The sequence below is a fragment of the Podarcis vaucheri genome (assembly GCF_965113315.1).
Source record: "Podarcis vaucheri genome assembly, chromosome: 5".
Taxonomy (NCBI): domain Eukaryota; kingdom Metazoa; phylum Chordata; class Lepidosauria; order Squamata; family Lacertidae; genus Podarcis; species Podarcis vaucheri.
In genome coordinates, this window is record NC_138763.1 from 79,486,072 (window position 1) to 79,507,762 (window position 21,691).

A 21,691-nucleotide genomic window follows, 5' to 3' on the forward strand; every position below is an offset into this window, starting at 1 on the left:
TGGGTCAGTCTCAAGGGCAGCCCCACGTAGAGCAAGTTACAATAATCCAGTCTGGAGGTGACCGTCACGTGGATCACAGTGGCTAGGTCAGGGCGAGAGAGGTAAGGAGCCAACTGCTTAGCTTGGTGGAGATGAAAAAATGCCGCCTTTGATGTAGCTGCAATCTGACGGTGCTGGCACTAATTGCACCCCCGCAAGAGATGGGAGTTGCCCCCCCCATCCCATATCGTCCCGTCCCAGCCAAAGGACCTCTGTCTTCAAAGCAAAGAAGGAAAGAATGTCCCTAATTTCTCAGTGCGCGAGGCAGCCGCCTGCTTCATCTATGCTTATTGCAGGTTTCATCTCTACTTTAGCAGGGGGAAAGGCAATTGAGAGTGCTAACATGCTGACCTTTGCAGGAAAAAAATAATTAGAGTGCTCAAGCACACAATTGCAATGCCAGAACTTAAAATGAGCATATGGACACTGCAAAAGAGGGGGAAAGCACACACACTTCATCATGTCAAATTACCTTAGTTTGACATATAGCAGGGTGATGCAGACCATTTTCACAGGAGCACATGGCCAGAACTTTGCAACAGTGAACACTCCCCTGTTAGGCATCAGTGTCGCCACAGGCTCACAGTTCTTGTGTACACATTTGCATACGTACACACTTCAAGAAACTGTTACGTCAAGCATTACCTCAACAAAGACGGTTGGGACTGCTGGGTTGTCTCCAAATGTACCCTTCCGCAAGTGAAACTACTCTTTCGCAAGTAGAAAGCCCTAACTTAGTACAAGTTCTTTCCAGCTACAAAAGAAGGAGGGGAAATGGGAGAGCTGCTTTGTATAAGTTCATACCCTCCAACATTTCTCCGATGACAATAGGGATGTCCCATTCCATAATGATAATTTTGCTATTTATGCATCACACCCAGCAGCTTCCAACATATATAAAAACATAACAAAACATTAAACATTAAAAAATCCTTCCCTATACAGAATTGCCTTCTGACAGTTCGGGAGTTGGATAATTCCATACCCTGCAACATTTATCCAATGAAAATAGGGACACCCTAAGGAAAAGTGGGACATTCCGGGATCAAATCAGAAACTGGGATGGCTTTTCTAAATCAGGGATGTCCCTGGAAAATACAGACACTTGGAGGGTCTCTAAATTGTCACACAATCTCTTGCACACATCTAGAGATGCTTGTTTGTTTTCTGTTCAAGGTGTGCAAAGTTTTTCACCAGCTCTTGCACAGCAATTTGCAGAATAGAACCCACCAGCAGAGAAACACTACTTTAAAAAGTTTACTTATTAATAGTATTAGTATTCACAAAACTCCAGAGTAGGTGAAGACTCAGAGTGTAAGCTTCAGATGTCAAGGAAATAAACAACCACCTGACTTTTAGAAGACATCAGAAGGCAGCCTTGTTTAGGGAAGTTTTCAATGTTTGATATTTTATCGCTTTTTTATTCCGTTGTGAGTGGCTGAGGAAACCCAGCCAGGTGGGCGGGGTATAAATTATAAATTATTATTATTAATAATAATTGTTGTTGTTGTTGTTGTTGTTACAGTGGTACCTCGCGTTAAGTACTTAATTCATAGAATCATAGAATCATAGAGTTGGAAGAGACCACAAGGGCCATCGAGTCCAACCCCCTGCCAATTCGTTCCGGAGGTCCATACTTAACCTGAAACTGTTCTTAATCTGAAGCACCACTTTAGCTAATGGTGCCTCCTGCTGCTGCCGCGCCGCCGGAGCACAATTTCTGTTCTCATCCTGAAGCAAAGTTCTTATCCTGAAGCACTATTTCTGGGTTAACAGAGTCTGTAACCTGAAGCGTATGTAACCTGAAGCGTATGTAACCCGAGGTACCACTGTATTAAGAACAGGATTTGACTGCAAACCAACACACACTTAACGGAAAGTCCCACTGAATTCAATAGGATTTCCTTCTGAGCTATTCTGCATTATTCCTAGCTCATCTCAATGTAGGCCCAAGAAGGAGCATCAAATCAAGCAGCTCATAAGCATAAAAGCACATGCAGAACGAGACGATAGTGTTGCAGATGTCTTCCCGGTGGTAGTCTTAAACAAGTCTGCGTTTGGTCTCGGAAGGCACCAGGAGGTAAGCATTATGCATTTTCATCCCACTGAGCACCAACATTTAATGGCAGCAGACTGGTTAGCAAATTGTGCAGGAACACTGTCAGGACTCTAGGAATATGGAAAAGATCCCCCTACTTTCCACTGTGTCTGGCACGTGCTTAGCAAGCATTGAAAGAACAGATTAAAACTCAGTGATGCATGCAACCGTATGTTCTTTCTAGAGAGCCGGGTTTGGTTTCTGCAAGTTCACATATGTACGCTACCTCCCAATGAATCAGCATGAAATCGGTTGTCAAGAAAGCAGCTGAAGATGCCAGAATACAAGGGAACAAATGAAGCCCCATAGCAGCCTCCCAATCCATATTTACTGGGGTGTAAGTTCCATTAAACACAATGCAATTGTGGTGCTGGAGGAGACTCTTGAGAGTCCTGTGAACTGCAAGAAGATCAAACATATCCATTCTGAAGGAAATCAGCCCTGAGTGCTCACTGGAAGGACAGATCCTGAAGCTGAGGCTCCAATACTTTGGCTACCTCATGAGAAGAGAAGATTTCGTGGAAAAGACCCTAATGTTGGGAAAGATGGAGGGCACAAGGAGAAGGGGACGACAGAGGATGAGATGGTTGGACAGTGTTCTCGAAGCTACCAACATGAGTTTGACCAAACTGTGGGAGGCAGTGGAAGACAGGAGTGCCTGGCGTGCTCTGGTCCATGGGGTCACGAAGAGTCGGACACGACTAAATGACTAAACAGCAACAAAGTGTCATTAAACACAATGTAATTGCACAAGTGTTGTGCTAAGGTTCGGAAGACCACTTTGCCCAGACCTAGTGCTCATCCAAGAATCCTCTGCAATATATACAGGAGTCCCATGGCAAGCAAGCAGGAAAAGCATTCCTTGAAGGTGGCAAGTTTGAAAACTGCTGCTATAGCCTTGCAAATCAAGATTCCAAGTTAGGCTGGGAGCATTCCCAAGGGAGTGATCACATGCAGTGCCTAGAAGTGTGAAGCTGATCCTTTGCTGAAATGTTTGCATAGCCTTGATGCCACATATCAGTGTAATTCACACATGCCTGCATATCAGTTAATTTCTGAATAGCTCACAGATAGATGAACCAACTCCACCGAAAAAGCCTTGTAACTGAGTCAATGTGACATGCTATGAAGAGTCTCTCTCTCTAGTGTTTTGATCTGTGATGGATCATTCACAGATGCACATCATTAGATCCTAAGCCATCAAATGATGAAAGTGCATGTATGAAACAGCTCATAGTTGTCACTTTAATTTGTGTTGTTTTGAGTACTTGCCAAGATTGGTTATCTGCTTGCACACTATAATCCTTGTGGCATTTTTTTGTCGTCTTTAAAAATCAAAACTATGTTCACAATAATCTAAAGTCGTATAAAGTACGGATGCCACAAATAATAAATAACCAGCTACTCTCACATGTCTCCTTTCCATATCTTCCCTTTAACTCATATATAAATTAGCTAACTTGTACATGACGGTGTAGTCAAATAACCTCTTTAATAGAAATTTCTTTATCCTCTAATTCTTTTAACATTTGCTGTTCCCGTAAACAGATGAGTTCTGTCTTATTATGATTTTCCAAAATTTGCATGCTATGCCAACAGAATGAGGAGGATCTTCTGCTAAGCCCCCAATTTCATTATCGCTTCCTTGAGTTTCTTCCAGTAAACTTTTACTTCAGAACACAGCCAGAAAGTGCCACTTCATTCCTATAGAATTGGTTATGTTCTCCTTCCTTTCTGGACCAACTAGTGTTGATTTCACTTTAGTTCATCCTTCTACCATCTGTACACACCCAAAAACAAATGGTGTGAAACGCCTCTCTTTTAGAATATAACAGTGATCAGTAACTGAGGTGGAGGAAGGGAATGATAAATCTAAATAATGCTCTCATATTAACCATTCTCTCTCAATGGCTCAAACACCCCTGTGTCTATGTCTATTCCTTTAGTGGTTTTTCGCTGTCCACACTCTATGAGTGCAATAGAAAGGGAAGCAGATGAGAGCACTCTTTAAAATGTGCTGCTATTTTACATGCCACCTCTGTCTACCCTTAGGCTTTATATATACTTAGGATGCCCCTCACAACACTACAGTTCCCAGATTGGTTTAACAACCAATCCTTCTTCCTGAGGAACTCTGGGAATTGTAGAGTTCTGTGAGGGTAAATGGGATCTCCTTACAACTCTCAGTCTCTTGGGGGAAAACTACAGTTCCCAGGATTCTTTGGGGGAAGCCCAAAGTGGTGTAACAGTGTTTTAAATATACGGTGCATAGCGATGATCCCCCCCCCAAAAAAAAAATGTTATTGGGGATTATTGCTGACCTATGAGAGTTTAAAGGGTGTAAATGTTAGAACCAGTTTAGAGAAGATCTGGGAAGGCTTTTGACATCTCAGTCCCTTACATTATTATGGCTGCCTTTTCCTCCTCCTTTGGGACAAGCTGAGGAGATCATTTAAGTATGGTCCTCAAGGATCCTTAGAAAGCTGTCTTATTTTGTTTTTTGCTTATTTCAACTACCACTATTGCATTTTTGCATGTATTCCATGCTTTCATACCATATTTTCTTATCCTATACATATTGTTTGACAATTTACTATATAGTCATTTCTCTCACGTAACTTGATTCATATTCATGGACAGAATAACACCTGACAGGACCTCCAAAAAATATAGACGTACATTCTTTATGGGTGATCTCATGTGTTCTACTTAACACAAGCAACTCAGGGTTTGCTTAGCTACAGGGGTGCGAGAACCTATCTAGAAGCAGATAGTATTCCACCTGGGCACAAAGGTACTGCAGGAAATCCTCTCTCTGTGCTAGAATCTTGATGGATGGTTTTTATTTTAAAGCTGAGTGAAAAGAGGCAAAGAGACATACACTTGTGAATAAATGTAGATACAGTCCACTTCTTGCAAGATCCTCACCTGTGCAAGAGCACAAATACCTGTTGACTGATGGACAACCACAACCATAACCACAGCCAAGATATGCCATATTTTTCGCTCTATAAGACGCACCAGACCATAAAACGCACCTAGTTCTTGGAGGAGGAAAACAAGAAAAAAAATATTCTGAATCCCAGAAGCCAGAACAGCAAGAGAGATCACTGCGCATTGAAAGCAGCAATCCCTCTTGCTGTTCTGGCTTCTGGGATAGCTGCGCAGCCTGCATTCACTCCATAAGATGCACACACATTTCCCCTTACTTTTTAGGAGGGAAAAAGTGAGTCTTATACAGCAAAAAATACAGTAGCTTGCCTCACTTCTTACTTGACCTTCTCCAAAAGAAGGAACACTGGTACCCTGGGCACCTCTATCGTTAATATCGCTGTTTACAGCTCTTGAGCAACATCTCTCCAGCACTGGTGTGGCATCATAGGCCGAATTCACAGGCTTCCCAGAGAGCCATGTGACTGATCTGTGGTTGCATCCCATAATGCTCTGAAAAGGTGACGGAGGGATCACACAAGAGGTTTCCACAGCCATAGGCCCTGCCTAGCCAGTGATGACTGCAAGCACTGACATGGCCATTATATATGTGAGCATAGCCAGGGGGGGCAGGGGGGAGCTGCCCTCCCTAGATCAAGTAAAATAATAGAATTACTTAACTAACTGACAAATCACATCGTTTCTGTGCCCCCTCCCCCCAAAAAAGTCCTGCCTCCCCAACCAAGTCCTGATCCACCCCCAACAAAAATCCTTGCTATACTAAGGTTACCAGACTTTTATCAAAGAATCTGGGGACACTTTTTTTTTGAAAAGAAAGTTATTTTAAAAAATCTTTATTTATTTTAAAAAGAAGTAATATCTTCTCTTCTGTGGTCTCTTTGCGTGGCCTTCCACTGGGCCCTAGCCTGCTCTCTTGGAGCTTAGCCACCGTGGAGTAGGCTTGGGTCGAGCCTGGCCTTGGCCACATGTCCTTGCCCTCCTGGTGCTCTCCTAACTCTCCTCCTCAGTGGCAGCAGCAGCGCAGCAAGCTCAGCGCTCTCCTCTTTTTTCTCCTTCCTCTTTCTCTCCCTTCCTTCTCCTTCTCCTCTCTTCCTTCTCCCTGCATCGGCTCCAGGGTTTTTACTGGCCCCAGAGCACCACTGGGCAGTCGGCCAGCCGCTCTTGCTCCTGGCTCAATTTGGGTTGTGGGGGGGTGTCAGCGGTTCCCCCTGTTGATGTGCCAGGCATCCCTGGTTCCCTCTCAGCAGCCCGGAGCCAGACTGGTAGCACAGTTGGATCTGGCTGGCTTCAGGAGCTTCTCGCTGCTGTGGCACCCACCATTTTGCCTCACCAGAAGTCCCCATATAATGTGTCTTGTGCCATTGAACCAATCACGCAACATTCATTCCCTACTGATAAATCTACAACACTTAAAATATAAATCCAGGGACATTAAATGAAATCTGGGGACATTCCAGGGACAGATTTTGTACAGGGACAGATTTGTAAATCTGGGGACTGTCCCTGGGAAATGGTGACATCTGGTAACCATAGGCTACGCCCATGATTATATATACTGTAAAGGAGCATCAACCATGGCTAGACACCATCCGTACTATTCAGGCAACACGCAGATTAGGCTATGTTGAATACCTACTCGAAGGTGTTCGTTGGCACAAATCACCATAGGAACAGACCATAAATGCTTCTGCAGCTACGCTAATGTTTGCTGTATAGCGCTGCTCACGAAAGCACGGAGCATCAAAACAAAACATTTTACACCTTAGGGCCTTAGTGCAGCTGCCGTAGCACCGTCCTCGCAGAGCAGGTCAGTTGACTTGCTTCATCTTTTCTTTCATTTTGACAGCTCTTAGCAAAGTTGCATGGAAAACAAGCAGAGCAAAAAACCAACAGCACTAAGATAACAAACGGTAAGAGTGACAGCAGAATGCAGTCCAAAACGATACTACAGAGCAGTGGTATGGCTCCTGGCTCATCCATGCATCATTCTGTCAGCACACTGTATAACAGCAAAGAAAAGAAAATTAAAACGATGGGGGGGGGAGAGAGAGAATCGTCTGTCTAACACCAACAAGAAGCCTGGAAATCAAGATAGAGCTACCACTATCATCTTCACTCACCCATCGTGTCAAAGTTCTGACACCCCTTGAATGAACAGCTGATCACTCTGTCGTCCTCCCCAGGAGAGAGAAGCACATATTAACTTCCCCAAAAGAGGTAGTTCTTAAGTAGAATTGTAACATTTATCCAGCATCCCATCTGCCCTCCAGCTTATCAGCTTCTGCTTAGGGAGAGTTTCTAATTTTAGAGGCCTACTGCCCATGAGTGGACAGTTTAAAACAACACCTATCAGGGTCTTGCAGAAAATTTTGCAATGCCTAATGAGCTGTACCAAAACAGATTAAAATATGACTAGACTCTTTCCTGGACTCTCCAGAGTATGCCTCATACATTAGCTTTGTCATAGCTTCTTCATCCGATATAGAACTGAAACACCACAAATTTTATATACATATATCTGTGTCTGGATGCACACCATGCAAAGGAAGAAAATACAAGCCTTCTGTGCTCCAAATGCTTCCGTTCTCTGCTTGGGTGTCATATTTTAAATCCCAAATGCAATCAAACCAGGGAAGGAGATGCTGTAAGGTTGCGCAAGGAGACACTGTTCAAAATGCTATTTCAGCTATCCAACTGCTGTGACTTCCATGAATATGAATCAGCTGCAAAATAGGCCACTGATCCTTTGTAGCTTTATGAATATCTGATTGTACGCTAAAACTTTTGACAATAATCAACTCCCCTATTCTCTGCTAGTTTCAAGTGCAAGATAATGCAATAGGAAGCACACACACACACAACTCAAATGTTGCATCGCTTGCTGCCGCTGCTGCACTGTCATACATTAAGGCAGCAATGATATAAAGCAGGGATGAAAAATCTGCAGCCCTCCATGTTGTCGGCAGAGTCATGCAAGGTTGTTGGAACTACAGTCCCCATTATCCCTGACTGTTGGCCATGTTGGCAGGTGTTGATGAGGGTTTGAGTCCAACAACACCTGGGAGGGTCACAGGTTCCCAATCTCTGCAAGAAACACTTACTTGGGAATAAGTCCCATTGAACACAGCAGGACTTACTTCCAAGTAAACTTGCACAGGATTGTGCTGCGCAAGCCCAGGACAGTAACTGGCTTCTGAACCTTCCTTGAGCCTTGCCATCTTGCTATGGGCAAAAACTGATGTCAACACTAAAATAAAAAGGTTGTCTTCCCCAGTAACTTGGCATCTCATGGAAAGCGAAAGCCTGCCCCCAAGTAGAAAATTGTCAAAGACACCCGAGAGAGCACAAAGCACCAGTAAAAAGAGCAATTTAAATATAATATGCTATAATAAGTGCAAATAACCGAGGTGAGGTTTGATGGGAACGATCCAGAAAAAAATTCATTAAAATGTGCTGAGCCAACAAGAACCCATACAAGCATGCATGAATTTTGACAAGGGGGGGGGGTGGAATAACTATTTCCAATGCATGGTAAGAAAGGCTTAATGATTCATCATTCAGGGGAGGGGAGAGAATAGTAATATTGCTAAGGCATTGTCAGGGAACTGACATCGGAGGAAAGGGAAGTGGTAGGGCTCCCAGAGACTGGGAGAAAGTCAACAGCTAAAGCAGGGACCAGTAGGGGGAGCGCGGGGTCTCTGGAGGAGGATCTCAGTAATGCTGAGAGATACGCAGCAGCCCAGGCAGGAAGCAGAAGGGGAGAGAAAGGGGTGAGAGACACTTCGAGCGAAAATAGCGGGGAGGTGTCAGAAGCAACTGCAGGGAGACCTATGCTTCGCCGGAAGCTGTCACGTCGTGAGTCCAGGAGACGCGTTTCCGTTAAGGAACTTCTTTGCTGGAAGCGCTTCCGCAGACAGCCACTGTCGGACTCTACAAGTGACTAGAGCAGACATGTCTGAGGAGCTCTGTCACACACAGAGGTTTGTGGGTCGCACAAACTCTGAAGGGGCACTATTTTAAGCACAAGCAGCTAATCATCCCCTGATAGCAGTCCGACAGTCTCTGTACGCTGCCTGTGCAGGAGAAGGCATCATGAGCGACCCAGCAGGAGCCGGAGCCGCAGGGGGTGGAGCTGGTCCAAGCTTGGAAGACAGATACCGAGCATTGGAGGTCCAACTTGCGCTGCAGACGGCGAGGCTCGAGGAGAGGAGGGCTCAAGATGCAGACAAGAAGGGGAGAACCACTCAGTTCCCCAGAAAGGTACCAGGATTAGTGCAGAAGTTTGGGGGGGACCCCAAGGATTACCATGCCTTTAGGACTGAAATGCAATATGCCCTGAATGTGCAGTTTGATGAGTTCCCTGATGAGGAATCCCGAGTTGCTTTCGTAATTGGGCATCTTGAGAAGGGGGCGCGGGACTGGGTTCGACCCCTGATGGCAACGCACAACGATATCCTGAAGGACGCTATGAAATTCTTTCGTGCAATGGATATCATGTTCTCCAGCGATATTGAGGAGGGGGGAGTGCGCAGACAGCTAATGGCTTGCAAGCAGGGAAGCAGATCTGTCCGTGAGTACTGGACTGAATTTACCATGCTGATTCACAGATTGGGGTGGGATTTATCGGCAGCACCCATTCAAATGCTATTTGAAGAAGGTCTTTCTTCAGCTGTGAAAGACGAGCTGGCCAGGAGCCCCAGGGCGGTGTCTATGGATCAGCTGACCAAATCTGCGCTGACCATTGGAGCGCGCCAGGAAGCAAGAGCCTTGGAGAGGCGGGAAGGGAGAGGGGAACGTTGGAAGGAGTTACGCATTCCAGACATTCCTGAGCCAGCTTTCCCGCCGGCAGAGCCGATGGAAATCGGAACAGCCCGCGCGCGCGCAGTTTCAAAGCCCAGTGAGGGGGCGAAGAAGGAGGGAAAGGGACCCCGGAAATGCTATCTCTGCCAACAGCCAGGCCACTTTGCCAGAGTCTGCCCCCAGAGGAAGGAATGGCAAGGGATGGTGGGAACTGTTGAGGGGGAAGAGCAGGGAGAAACGGAGCAGGTAAAAGCCAACGCCTGGTTGCCAGCAGGGCACGGCAGCCAGGCCAAAGAGCAGTGAAAGTGCCCCTTTCCCAAGTGCCAGTGCCAGAAGCTCCTCGACCTGCTCTAGTGATTGAAGTGTCGCTAGAGTTGCAAAATGGACACCCCCTAAAAATAAAGGCGCTGTTGGACTCAGGCAGCTCCTGCAATTTCATGAGCAAGGAGTTTGCGGCTGAACACCAGATACAGACTATCCCCTTAAGCAACCCCCTGTAGGTGACCACGATCGATGGCAGAGAACTGTTGGGAGGAGGCGTCAGCTTGCAGACCATCCCAATGATAATGAGGGTGGCAAGGCACACAGAACTGATAGCGTTTAATGTGGCCACCTTGGGAGGCGCTCCCATTATTTTGGGAATGAGCTGGCTAGCCCTACATGATCCGCTGGTGGGCTGGCATCAAAGAGTGGTTTCCTTCGGTTCCGCACATTGCTTAGAACACTGCAGGGGGGAAAAGGGGTCAGCAGGGGCCCAAGCCACCCTAGCAGGGACGGAAGTGATGGAGAAGGGGAAGGTGCCATCACAGTATGCTGATCTCAGCGACGTGTTCAGCGAGAAGGAAGCTGACCAACTACCCCCGCATAGGCCCTTTGATTGCCAGATCAATTTACTCCCTGGAGCACAGCTTCCTGTAGGCAGGTTGTATGCCATGTCAGACAGGGAGATGCAGGAGTTGCGAGCGTTCATTGACAAGAACCTGAAGAGAGGCTTCATCAGAGAGTCCAAGGCAGCGGGGGGTAGCCCAGTGTTTTTTGTGGATAAAAAGAACACGGACAAGCCGAGACTGGTATGTGACTTTCGGGCCCTAAATGCAGTGACAGAGCCGGTGGCTTTTCCTATGCCCAGGATTGATGATATTTTGACCAGGGTGCGAAAAGGAAAGATTTTTACAAAGCTGGACCTAAGGGGGGCGTACAACCTGATACGTATAAGGAAAGGGGATGAATGGAAGACCACCATGTTCACCCCTTTGGGGGCATTTGAATATCTCGTTATGCCTTTTGGATTACAAGCAGGCTCCGCGTGTTTTCAAGCCTTTATGAACCATGTACTGGGGCCTTTGCTCTACAAGAATTGCGTGGCCTTCTTAGATGACGTGTTGGTGTATTCGGAGAATGAGGAGCAACATGTGAGAGACGTCAGAGAAGTGTTGAGCAGGCTGCATGCCAACAGACTGTGGGTGAAACTGGAGAAGTGTCAGTTTCATACCAAGGAGGTGGAATTCCTGGGGTACCGCTTGTCAGACAAGGGGTTGGCCATGGACCCCGGCAAGGTTCAAGCGGTGCTGGAATGGAAAACCCCCAAGACTAAGAAGGATGTGCAGAGGTTCCTAGGGTTTGGAAACTTTTATCGTAAGTTCATCCGAAACTTCGCTCACCTGACGGCGCCCATCACGGACTGTCTCAGCAGCACTGGTGGGGCTAAGGGAACTGATAGAGGGAACGGTGCAGGATGAATATGCCCAGGACAAACTCAGGGGTCTCAGGAGGGAGGGAGACAAACCCGGGGGTTTTGAGGAGAGAAACGGGGCGTTGTACTACAAGGGAGCGTTATACGTACCTGAAGGAGAATTGAGGGAAAAGGTACTCAAGCAACTGCACGATAGCCCCACAGCAGGGCATTTTGGGCAACACAAAACCATGTGGCTGGTTACCAGGGAATTCTGGTGGCCCAAGGTCAGGGAAGATGTGCGGGAGTATGTGAGAGGGTGTGACCGATGTCAACGAGCCAAGGGGGAGAGGCGGGCACCGGCAGGTTTATTAGAACCACTACCCACGCCGGAAAGACCATGGGAGGCAGTGGCAATAGATTTTATGACTGATCTGCCCAGGTCCAAAGGGAAGACAGCCATTATGGTTGTGGTAGACCTGTTAACCAAGATGGCCCACTTTATAGCCTGCTCACATGCGGTCACAGCAGAAGAAACCGCTAAATTGTTTGTGGAAAATGTGTTTAGATTGCATGGTGCCCCCTTGAGGGTGGTTTCGGACCGAGGGAAACAATTTACTTCCAGGTTCTGGAGGAAGCTCATGAGCTTATTGCATGTAGAGGTGAATTTCTCAACTGCCCGTCATCCAGAAACCAACGGGCAGGCGGAAAGAGCTAATGGTGTCCTCCAGCAATATTTGAGGTGTTATGTGAATGACAGAGAGAATGATTGGGTGGAGAAGCTGGCGTTGGCAGAATTTGCCTATAACAATGCGGAGAACGTGTCCACGGGAATGAGCCCTTTTTTGGCCAATCACGGGTGTCATCCCCGAGCCTTCCCAGGGGGGGAGGGGGAGAACTGGAGCGTTCCAGCCGCAGAACAGTTCGTTGAAGAAATGGAAGCGATCCATCGCCAGCTCCAACTTAATTTAAACAGGGCGAAGGAGGAATATAAGAGGCAGGCAGACAAAACCAGAAGGGAAGGAGAAAGCATTAGGGTGGGGGATCAGGTGTGGTTGTCCACCCAAGGGTTACCATTTAAAGGAGGTTGTAAGAAGTTAAGACCCAAAAGACTGGGCCCATTTGAAGTCACGCAACAGGTCAACCCAGTGGCTTTCAGACTCCGGTTACCTAACCACATGAAGTTGCACCCAGTGTTCCACAGATCATTGCTGTCACCGTATATAGGGGACAGAGAGGGGAGGGTCAATAGGGGACCAGCTATGGAGGAAAAAGAACACAGCTACCATGTAGCGGAGATTCTCGATTCCAGGTGGAGGGGAGAGCAAGTAGAGTATTTGGTAATGTGGGAAGGGGAGCCGGAGTCGGAAAACACCTGGGTCAGGGCAGAGGATGTAGATGACGAGGTTTTGATTGAAACTTTTCATCAGAGATTCCCTCGGAAACCCCAGCCAGTGGCGAGGTTCCGGAGGGAATACTTCGCCACCACCGACGAAGAAGAAGAGTTGGAGGGGTTCGCTGATTCCGAGGTGGAGGAGGATTCAGCGAGTCGGAACGAAGACCGATGGAGGGAAATGTTCGAGACGTCGGAAGATGAGGAGGATTCTTTTAGGGGTTTCAGCTCCTCACCGCCCAGAGGAGAGAGTAGGGGCGGGGGAGAGGGGGGCCCTGGAGGGGAGGTGGATGTCAGGGAACTGACATCGGAGGAAAGGGAAGTGGTAGGGCTCCCAGAGACTGGGAGAAAGTCAACAGCTAAAGCAGGGACCAGTAGGGGGAGCGCGGGGTCTCTGGAGGAGGATCTCAGTAATGCTGAGAGATACGCAGCAGCCCAGGCAGGAAGCAGAAGGGGAGAGAAAGGGGTGAGAGACACTTCGAGCGAAAATAGCGGGGAGGTGTCAGAAGCAACTGCAGGGAGACCTATGCTTCGCCGGAAGCTGTCACGTCGTGAGTCCAGGAGACGCGTTTCCGTTAAGGAACTTCTTTGCTGGAAGCGCTTCCGCAGACAGCCACTGTCGGACTCTACAAGTGACTAGAGCAGACATGTCTGAGGAGCTCTGTCACACACAGAGGTTTGTGGGTCGCACAAACTCTGAAGGGGCACTATTTTAAGCACAAGCAGCTAATCATCCCCTGATAGGCATATAAATAGCTTTCCTTTTCTGGAGAACTGCTACTGAGCAACACAGCTGCTGAAGTAACGCATCCGGTAACCAGTCTCGACTTCTTTACCAAACTCCCCCCACATAACATTCCTAATCTGAGGCAGGATCTAGGATGTTCTCTTCTGTGATTTGAACTCATTTACCTGCCCAGCTACTGTCTTAACCTTTTGAACTTGAGGATAGTTTGCAGACTGTCATTTAAGCTGGCCTATCTGAACCATCTTTAAGTCTGTATGGAATTACTGGCTGCATGGCAAGAACACACAAATAAAATGCATTTGTACATCATATCGGTTGGCAATTTGCCTGCCTCCATCATCTAGGCTGACCAGTTGATCAGAACCTAGACTTGGAGAGATTCGGGTTATCACATGATTTCCATGCTGCTTTATTTGTAGCTACAACAGAAAGATGCTGTGACAGTTGCGCATTTCAAGTAACTAAGCCTGATCTCACAGGTCAGGCTCAAGAAAAATCTAGATGTAGTATGCTTTTCTCCCACCCTTTCTCCTGCATTTACATCCCCTCTCTTTCTAAAACGACCATTCATTCATTCCTTTCATGCAAGTAGGTCCCCTTTCAAAATAAAACCCTTCAGAAAACACCACACTAGGTGATAATTCCTACATGCGACTCCTGATCACGTACAATGTATCCTATTTATTGCCATAAAAAGCACATCCGGGATGGGTAGGACACAAGAGTCCTGAAACAGCTCTTCTTTGTGCTTATCCAATTAATATTTCTCTTTGGGTCTCCTGTCCCCTTGCCAACAGGATGGTAGATTGACAGGTGCCACAAAACAAGACCAGGGTTGGAGGAAATGTTCAGATCACAAATCTGCTGTTTAGTTGCCCTCCTCCCACCTCCCTGTCCCTGTTCTTTCGTTTTTAAATAGTTCTGGCAGCAGTTCAGAACATCGGATAACATGTTTTGTTCACGGCATAGCCAAACACACACCTATCCTCAGTTCCCTGCTGCAGGGATAGACTCTCCATAGGCCAAGACTAAACAGAAGAGTAGAGATACTGCAAAACACAGGGGGAAAATACCACACCATAACACTTTCTCACATCATCTGGAATACAGTATTTAAAAGGGTGAGGGTAGCAAGAAACAGCAAAGAATCTCACAAACACCTTGTTGGTTAACAAACTGATTAGGGACTTTCCTTGCAGAAGCCACGGGCCATTCATCCACACAGCATCAAACCCATCACCCTGCAAAACACTTCATGCTGCTCCCATTTCCTACACCTTCAGTTTCAGCATTTCTCTCCCTCTAAGCTACCAATCCTGCCCTTCCTTCTTCAAAAGACACAGAACCAACCCTTTGCAACCAGGAAAAAGATTTGGGCAAGGCAGATCATATGCATGTTTACTCACACAGGCAAGTCTCACTTTCTATAATGGAGTGAATAGGGTTATAATATTTTTTATCATTGTTATTCTTAAAGGTGGAGAAGCTGCAGTCCTGCCTAGAGACTGCTAGACCACAACTCCTCTCATCCCTGGCCATTGGCTATGCTGGTCAGGACTGATGGGAGTTGGAGTCCAGCCACATCTGGAAAGCCACAGCTATGCCACACCTGTCTTAAAGGCAGCAATTTCCTTTTGAAGAACCTTGGAAGCCTCCAGTTATGGGCACAAATTAATCCACCTGTTGCCCTGCAAAAGCTCTTTCCACAGGCAATATATCAATATCTAAAGGTGTTCCTCTTTCATCCACACCGGAATATTTCATGTCCCTCGATCCTTTTCTCCACTTTAAGAAACCGCCCTCCCTTCATCCACTTCCATTCCTCTTTAAGGCTGTAAACCACAGCACACTAGAAACCCACCAGGATTATAGGTTTCCAAGGATCTGGCTTGCAGGCCTTTCCAATATGCCTGTGTGTATACACACACTCACAACCACACAGCCGCACACAGAGAGCCTCGGATTTCTTTAGGCAGCTGGCGCGTCTGCGCCCGACAGCGCTGCACTGATTTATCCTTTCACTTCGTTTCAGGGCTTCCAAACCAGCGACCAACTCCTCCAGCCAGCGCTTCAAGCAAGGCCAGAGGATGCTCGCCTCTCCAAGGCGCTCGAAACACCTCCTGCAGCTTTCATTCGCTCCCCGCTTGCTTTTTTCCTTGGCAAACAGCGCCAACCTTTGGCCGAAAGGAAAGTTTTCAGCCAGGCCGCGCAGCAAAAAAAAAACCACACGCACGCACACACAACCTCCGCCGGCAAACAACGTCCGCTTTGTGCCACAGGCCCTGCCAGGCAGCTGCCTGCTCCCTTCCCCCCCCTCCTACCCCCGGGTGGGGGTCGAAGCCCCTCCCAGAGACAGAAAGAGAAGGGGGGCGGGCGCGTGGGAACCGCAGGCTTGGCTAGGCAAAGCGCCCTCCCTGAATCCCGCGCGCAAAAGGAGAGATCGGCGAGAAAGGCAAAAGCTCTCCGGGCATAGCAACAGCTAAAGAGATCGACTACTGCCCAGATCTCCTCCTGCTGCCCCCGCCGTCTACAGCGCCTCTAGGGAGAGAGCCGCCCAGCCTGAGTAGATCTCTCGCGCCCTCTCCAAGTTCCCGGGGCGCATTGGAGGCCAAGGCGTCGCGAGCCCCTCTTTTCTCCTTCGCGGTCGCCCTTACCTTCCTGGACGGCGTGGAAGGGGTTGTTGGCTTCTATGAGTTTGATCGTGTACGTGATTTTCTCGCTCTGCAAGATGTCATCGTTGAGGCTCAAGTCCGCCACCGCCTGCTTGAAGATCTCGTCGTCCTTGGCCGAGTTGCCTTCAAATATGGCACCTGTTGGGGGGTGGAGGACAAATAAACCATCATCCCCATTACCAGCATATTGGAAGGAAAGGCCGTGCCAGTGGCGTGAAGGTGAACCCAGAAAGGCTTTCTACTCCGAAGGCTACTTTATCTACGCTCGTCCCTCAACTTACCATGCACATATACTTCCCAATCTCCTAAACCGCGGGGTGATTTAAGCCTACTCAAAAGGGGTCGTGCCCACTGACTGCTTCTTGACGGAGCCACACACCCCGAACTGGCCTTTTTTTACTCCTGCAACAAGTGCGCAAGCCTGTCCCAGATTCACACAGCTACAGATGCGGGCTGGGGAAGGGTCAGGAGCATCAGTTTTGCGCGCAGAAGGTGCCGGGTTCAATCCCCGGTCTCTCCGGGCCGAGCTGCGGGAGTCGGCTGCCTGAAGACCTGGGGGGTTGCTGCCCGTCCGTGTGGACAACACTGGCTTAGGTGGACCACTGGCCTGCAACGATAAAAAGCAGGTTTTTGTGTTCACCCAGAACTAGCATGCATTGAAAGGGGAGGAAGCCGCTCGCTCGTAGCCCTGCTGTTACAACAGGAGAGCTAAAGAAGAACTCGCGCGACTGAGCTCTTGGAAGTTTGCTCAGCTGAGCTCCACTCAATAAAAATGACAAGGCCGGACCATCCTAGCTGCTGTCCTGGACTTGCCTTGAAGGAGGGATGTGTGGGGCAGAGGACATGCCCGAGGCCTTCCCGAAAGCGTTTCTGCGGGCCAGGCCACGGCTTGGCAGGAGAACTTCCCGCTCCCTTGTGCCTTAAATTCACCAAGGGCAAGTCCTCTGTGACACCACGGGCAGCTAAAGAGTCCTTATTCCCAAGGCAGAAAGGAGCGCTGCGATGGGAACCTTCTCCTCTTCCCTTGCTCAGGGGTTGTGGGGATCAATGAGATTTTTTCCGGTTATGAAGCCCTGTGGCAGAGGGCAACCACATTTCTTGTTCGTTTGCTTGCAAATATATATGTTCTGCTTTTTCGAGTGCCAAGGCTGCGTGGCTGCGGTGCCCAGGGGACTGCCCAACCAGGCGCTGACCAGACCCAGACCTGCTCAGCTTTAGCCAGTGGGCGAGCTCGTGAGCCTGCAGACTGTACAGTCCAATTTATAAGCAGCGTGAGCTTGGGGTTCCACTCGGCTCTTGGGATTTTAGCCTGTGTTGATTTATATAGATGTAGACACGCGGGGTGGGGGAGGCGGAGGAAAGGCTTCCTAAAAGTTTTATCCGCAAAAAGGTAGGACAACACAACACCTACGCGTCAGCCTCCGGAATGGGTCCCCCCCCCCCTTCTGTTCTTAGGGCTGCCCGTCACTTCCCTCCTGCGCATCGCCCCATATTAACGGAGATCTGAGCTTTGTGTTCAGTAACCTGAAAGCTTTTAATTTCAGAGCCTTGGTTATGCAGCTAGCAGGAAAACATCTGGCGATAAGCCTTACATAATATACCCCTGCTTTGAGCGTGAAGAGAGAGGAGAGAGGTAAATATATAGTGGTGGGGGGTTTTTTACTCTGTTATTTTGTTTTTTTTTGGGGGGGGGGAAATAGCCTAAGCATATTATTCTGCTCATCCTCACACGCCACCCACCTCTACGTTCCGCCTCTCTAACTTATTATTCACGTCTCTCCTGCGCCTTTAAATGCCAACCAGATGCTCACACCGTGCGCAAAATTCCAAAGCGAAGTTCAGCTTCGCTTTTCAACCTGGAGAAGCCATCATCCTTGCTCGCAGCCTCCTCTTCCCGCCCTCCACTTGAGCGGGAGGCAGGTGGCTGAGAGACTAAGGGGGCAGGGCTGAGATCTGACTAGAACAGAATCCTTCATCCACAGGTACAGGGAGATTTGGGGGGATACTTTATCTGCAGGTGCCTAGCTTTGCGCGCCCCTCTGAAATCCGACGTCAAGAGTCGCCCATCCTGAGCCGGTTCCTTCACGCAGCTGAAGTTAAAGTTTAGCCGCTCTCCCTTTGGGGTTGGGGTGATGGGGGAGAACTCTAAAGTCTTTCCGAACCTAGCTGTAGCACAGCAGACTCCCTCCTCCCCTCCCCAATCGATCTTTTTTAAGGGATCCGCAATGCTGTTTGGCCTGCTCTCGCCAGCCTCCTGCTTAAGGCATCGGGAGAGGAGCACGCGGGGTAGTAGAGAAGGACGAGTTTACCATCAGCCACCACCGAGCGGACCCGAAATCATTCCCACCCCTCTTTTTCCCTCCAGCCTGACCACACGCCTTTCCTTCTCTCCCCCCCCCCCCTTCTCCTTTCTCTCTCTTCTCCCCGCCTTCGGGGAGGAGACCTTTCCTCTGATTTGATTTTTTTAAAAAAAGATTTCTACGAAGTTTTTAAAAAAGATGTCATCATCTGCTGGAGCCTCTTGCTTGGGTTTTTCTCCAGCCTTTTCCATCGCATTGCCTCTCACTAGTGAGCTTTCCCGTGCCTCCCTTCACCAGGACCCCTGGGAATCAAAAGCTCCCCAGGCTCCCTTCTCTCTCTCTCTCTCTCTCTCTCTCTCTCTCTCTCTCTCTCTCTCTCTCTCTCATACACACACTCATTTCCTTCTTCCTGCTGATCCCTGCAGAGTCTGGCCTTTGCTTTTATTTAATTTCAAGGAAGAAAGTCTGCCACCACCACCCCCCCTTTGGCACGAGCCACCGTTCTCCTTCAAAGTTCCTTTTAGGGAACCCCGGATCTCCCTTCTCCCTTTCCGGCTTCCTCTTCTCCCGATCCAACCTTTGAGACCCCCTACCGCACCCCACCCCCAACCACGGTGCTCAGTAATCCACCAATGAAATCTCATCCAGTCCAATGACAGACAGACAGAGCACCCACACTACGTTCCTTTGCCACCTGCAATCTCTCCCCCCCCCCCCCACCGCCGGCAAAAACACACCAGCTAACTTGAAAGTGGCAGTTGTGTGCCTCCCACAGTCCGGGCTTGGGAGAACCACACCTGCCCGGGCAGATGGAAAGTCCCTCTCCAAAGTTTTCCCTATGGAGAGCTTTTCAGGTGGGGGTTGGTGGTGTGTGTGACCACCTCCTCATCTTCCTCTTCCTCCTCCTCCTCGGAAGTGGAGAGTAATATAGGCGCAAACAGGTCCAAAGCCACAGAAAGGGTTTGCTTAGGAAAGCAACTGCAAGCGCAAACCTTCCTCAGTACCGCCTCCGGAAATTTAGAGAGAGCATTCAGCTTTCACCATGGACAGTCTTGTTTCGCCCCTAACTTTGCAGTGAGGTGCATTCAGAGGGCTTTTATTTGCGGTGGCGTGGAAGAGAGGAGGAAGGGAGAGCGAGCGAGAGCTCTCGCCATCCTCTCTCTGTCGCTAGAGTTCAACTCGCTTTCTCCATCTTCCCTCCTGGATCAGAATTATTATTGCGCCTTAATGAGACCCATCCTCCTTTCACTCTTATAGTAATTGCTTATGTGCCACTCTTACCCTGCAGCCTGCATATATATCTACACACACATATACACACGACGCACGGACGGGGACACACACACACACACACACACACACACACACACACACACAGCAGCTTCTTCCCCTTACCAATGTGGATGATGGAGTCCGCTCGCACCGTAACGCATTGAAATATCCAAGGGAAAAACCAAAGCATCAGTACTTCCATTTCAGACCCCTCGTACAGCACATCAGCCCGGATTGGGGGCGAAAAGCCACCGAGATGGGGAGAGGGAAAGAGGTGGAGAGGAGCAAGGAAAGAGAGAGGAAAGATGCCCAGATTTTTTTTGGGGGGGGGGAATAAAAAAAATCCCAACCTTCCCAAAACCTAAGTAATTTCCAAGCTTGAGGTTTGAAAGTCGGAAAGCGCAAGGTGGAAAAAACCCCAAAGGGGGAAGGAAAAAAAAGCACAACCCCCAAAAAGCCACCAGCAACGATGGAGCCACAGCAAAAAGAAAGAAGGAGGAACGAGGTTGAGGTTTTTAAAAATGTATGTCGAGAGATAGATCCCAGCTTGGTAGGAGGCGACAAGCGACAGCAGCAGTAGAGCAAGCAGCCAGCCTTAGACTTCAGCAATAGCTCTTGAGCACTCCGTGGGTGAGTGTGTGCGCGCGTGCGTGTGTGTGAGAGTGTGTGTCTCCGTGTGCGTGTGTGCGCGCGCGCGCGCGTCTCCGGGCCCCAGCAAACAGCAAACTGCGGAGGCACCCCCCCTCCTCTAACTCGATCCTCTCCCCCCCCCCGCATCAAACCGAGGACCCACGTGATTGCAGAGCCTCACTACTGAATATAGTCTGGGCGAAAAGGCAACAGAGAAGAGATGGAGAAGCAGCTCCTATGGGGGGGGGGCGAAGTGTGCGCGCGTGTGTGTGTGTGCAGCAGGAGCAGCAACCACGCACGCAGCAGCAGGAGGAAGCAACCGAGAAAGGAGAGTTGAGTTTGGATCAAGGATTTGCAAATGCTTCTCTCTCTCTCTCTCTCTCTCTCTCTCTCTCTCTTTTAAGGGGATATGGGGAAAAGATGTGTGGAAATCTGCTTTCTCAGAACGGGGAGGGAAGCCCATCTCCACAGGAAGGCGCAGAGTGGTGCCAGTTTTGCGCACGGGGAGGGGGATTATTTTTTGAACATGTTGAAGAGGGGAAGCCGGAGCGCAACTCTCGAGAAACAGCCAGGAAGCGTGGCCCCGGGGTCGCAGGTGGAAGAAGTGGGGAGGGGAGAGGAGGATGGAAGGCTTCCCAGCATCTTGAGACGACAAACAGCGACCCTCCGGGAGAGCGGCTCGTGCGCAGGCGAGCAGCTCATGTTCCTTGCGCTGGACCTCGTGCTTGTTTGTAAGAACTCCGAGGGATGAATGGACACCGAAGACGGACCCGGAGGGATCGCAGCTACATCTTAACTCTCTTCCCATGGAGGGTTGGAAGGGGGAAAGAGGGAGAAGGGGCAAGCGAAAGGTGGGGGCGCTGCAATCTAAGATTATGGAACCGAGGTGCCTTTCTCAGAAGATGATGACCCGGGAGATCCTGTTCACTCCCACCCACCTTTCGCGAGGGTGAAAGGGCTGCCGAAAAGTTTAAAAAGGAAGCAAAGGAGTAGAAAAGCCTTCTGTCGAAGTTATCCATCCATTCAACATCTGGGCTCTTTGCTTAATAGGAGGACCAGATGTTGTGTCTTCATCACTCCACTCACATGATAGTAATGCTAGTGATTATCACAAA

At 48.9% G+C, this 21,691-nt stretch overlaps 1 protein-coding gene across 6 annotated transcripts in view; it reads right to left on the minus strand.

The window, feature by feature from the left end:
- GRID1 (glutamate ionotropic receptor delta type subunit 1) overlaps positions 1-20,654 on the minus strand; it is a 722,825-nt gene extending 702,171 nt beyond the window's left edge. For 3 of the 6 annotated variants that reach the window (XM_082222337.1, XM_082222338.1, XM_082222339.1), the window contains exons 1-2: positions 20,070-20,652; positions 16,357-16,512 (exon numbers count right to left, since the gene is read on the minus strand). In XM_082222337.1, coding sequence (XP_082078463.1) covers positions 16,357-16,512; positions 20,070-20,148 — 235 coding nt within the window. In that variant the 5' untranslated portion in view covers positions 20,149-20,652. Of the gene's footprint in view, positions 1-16,356; positions 16,513-20,069 lie in introns of all 6 variants that reach the window. The other 3 variants (XM_082222336.1, XM_082222334.1, XM_082222335.1) reach the window with 2 other exon arrangements.
- Between the last annotated feature and the right edge of the window lie 1,037 nt (positions 20,655-21,691).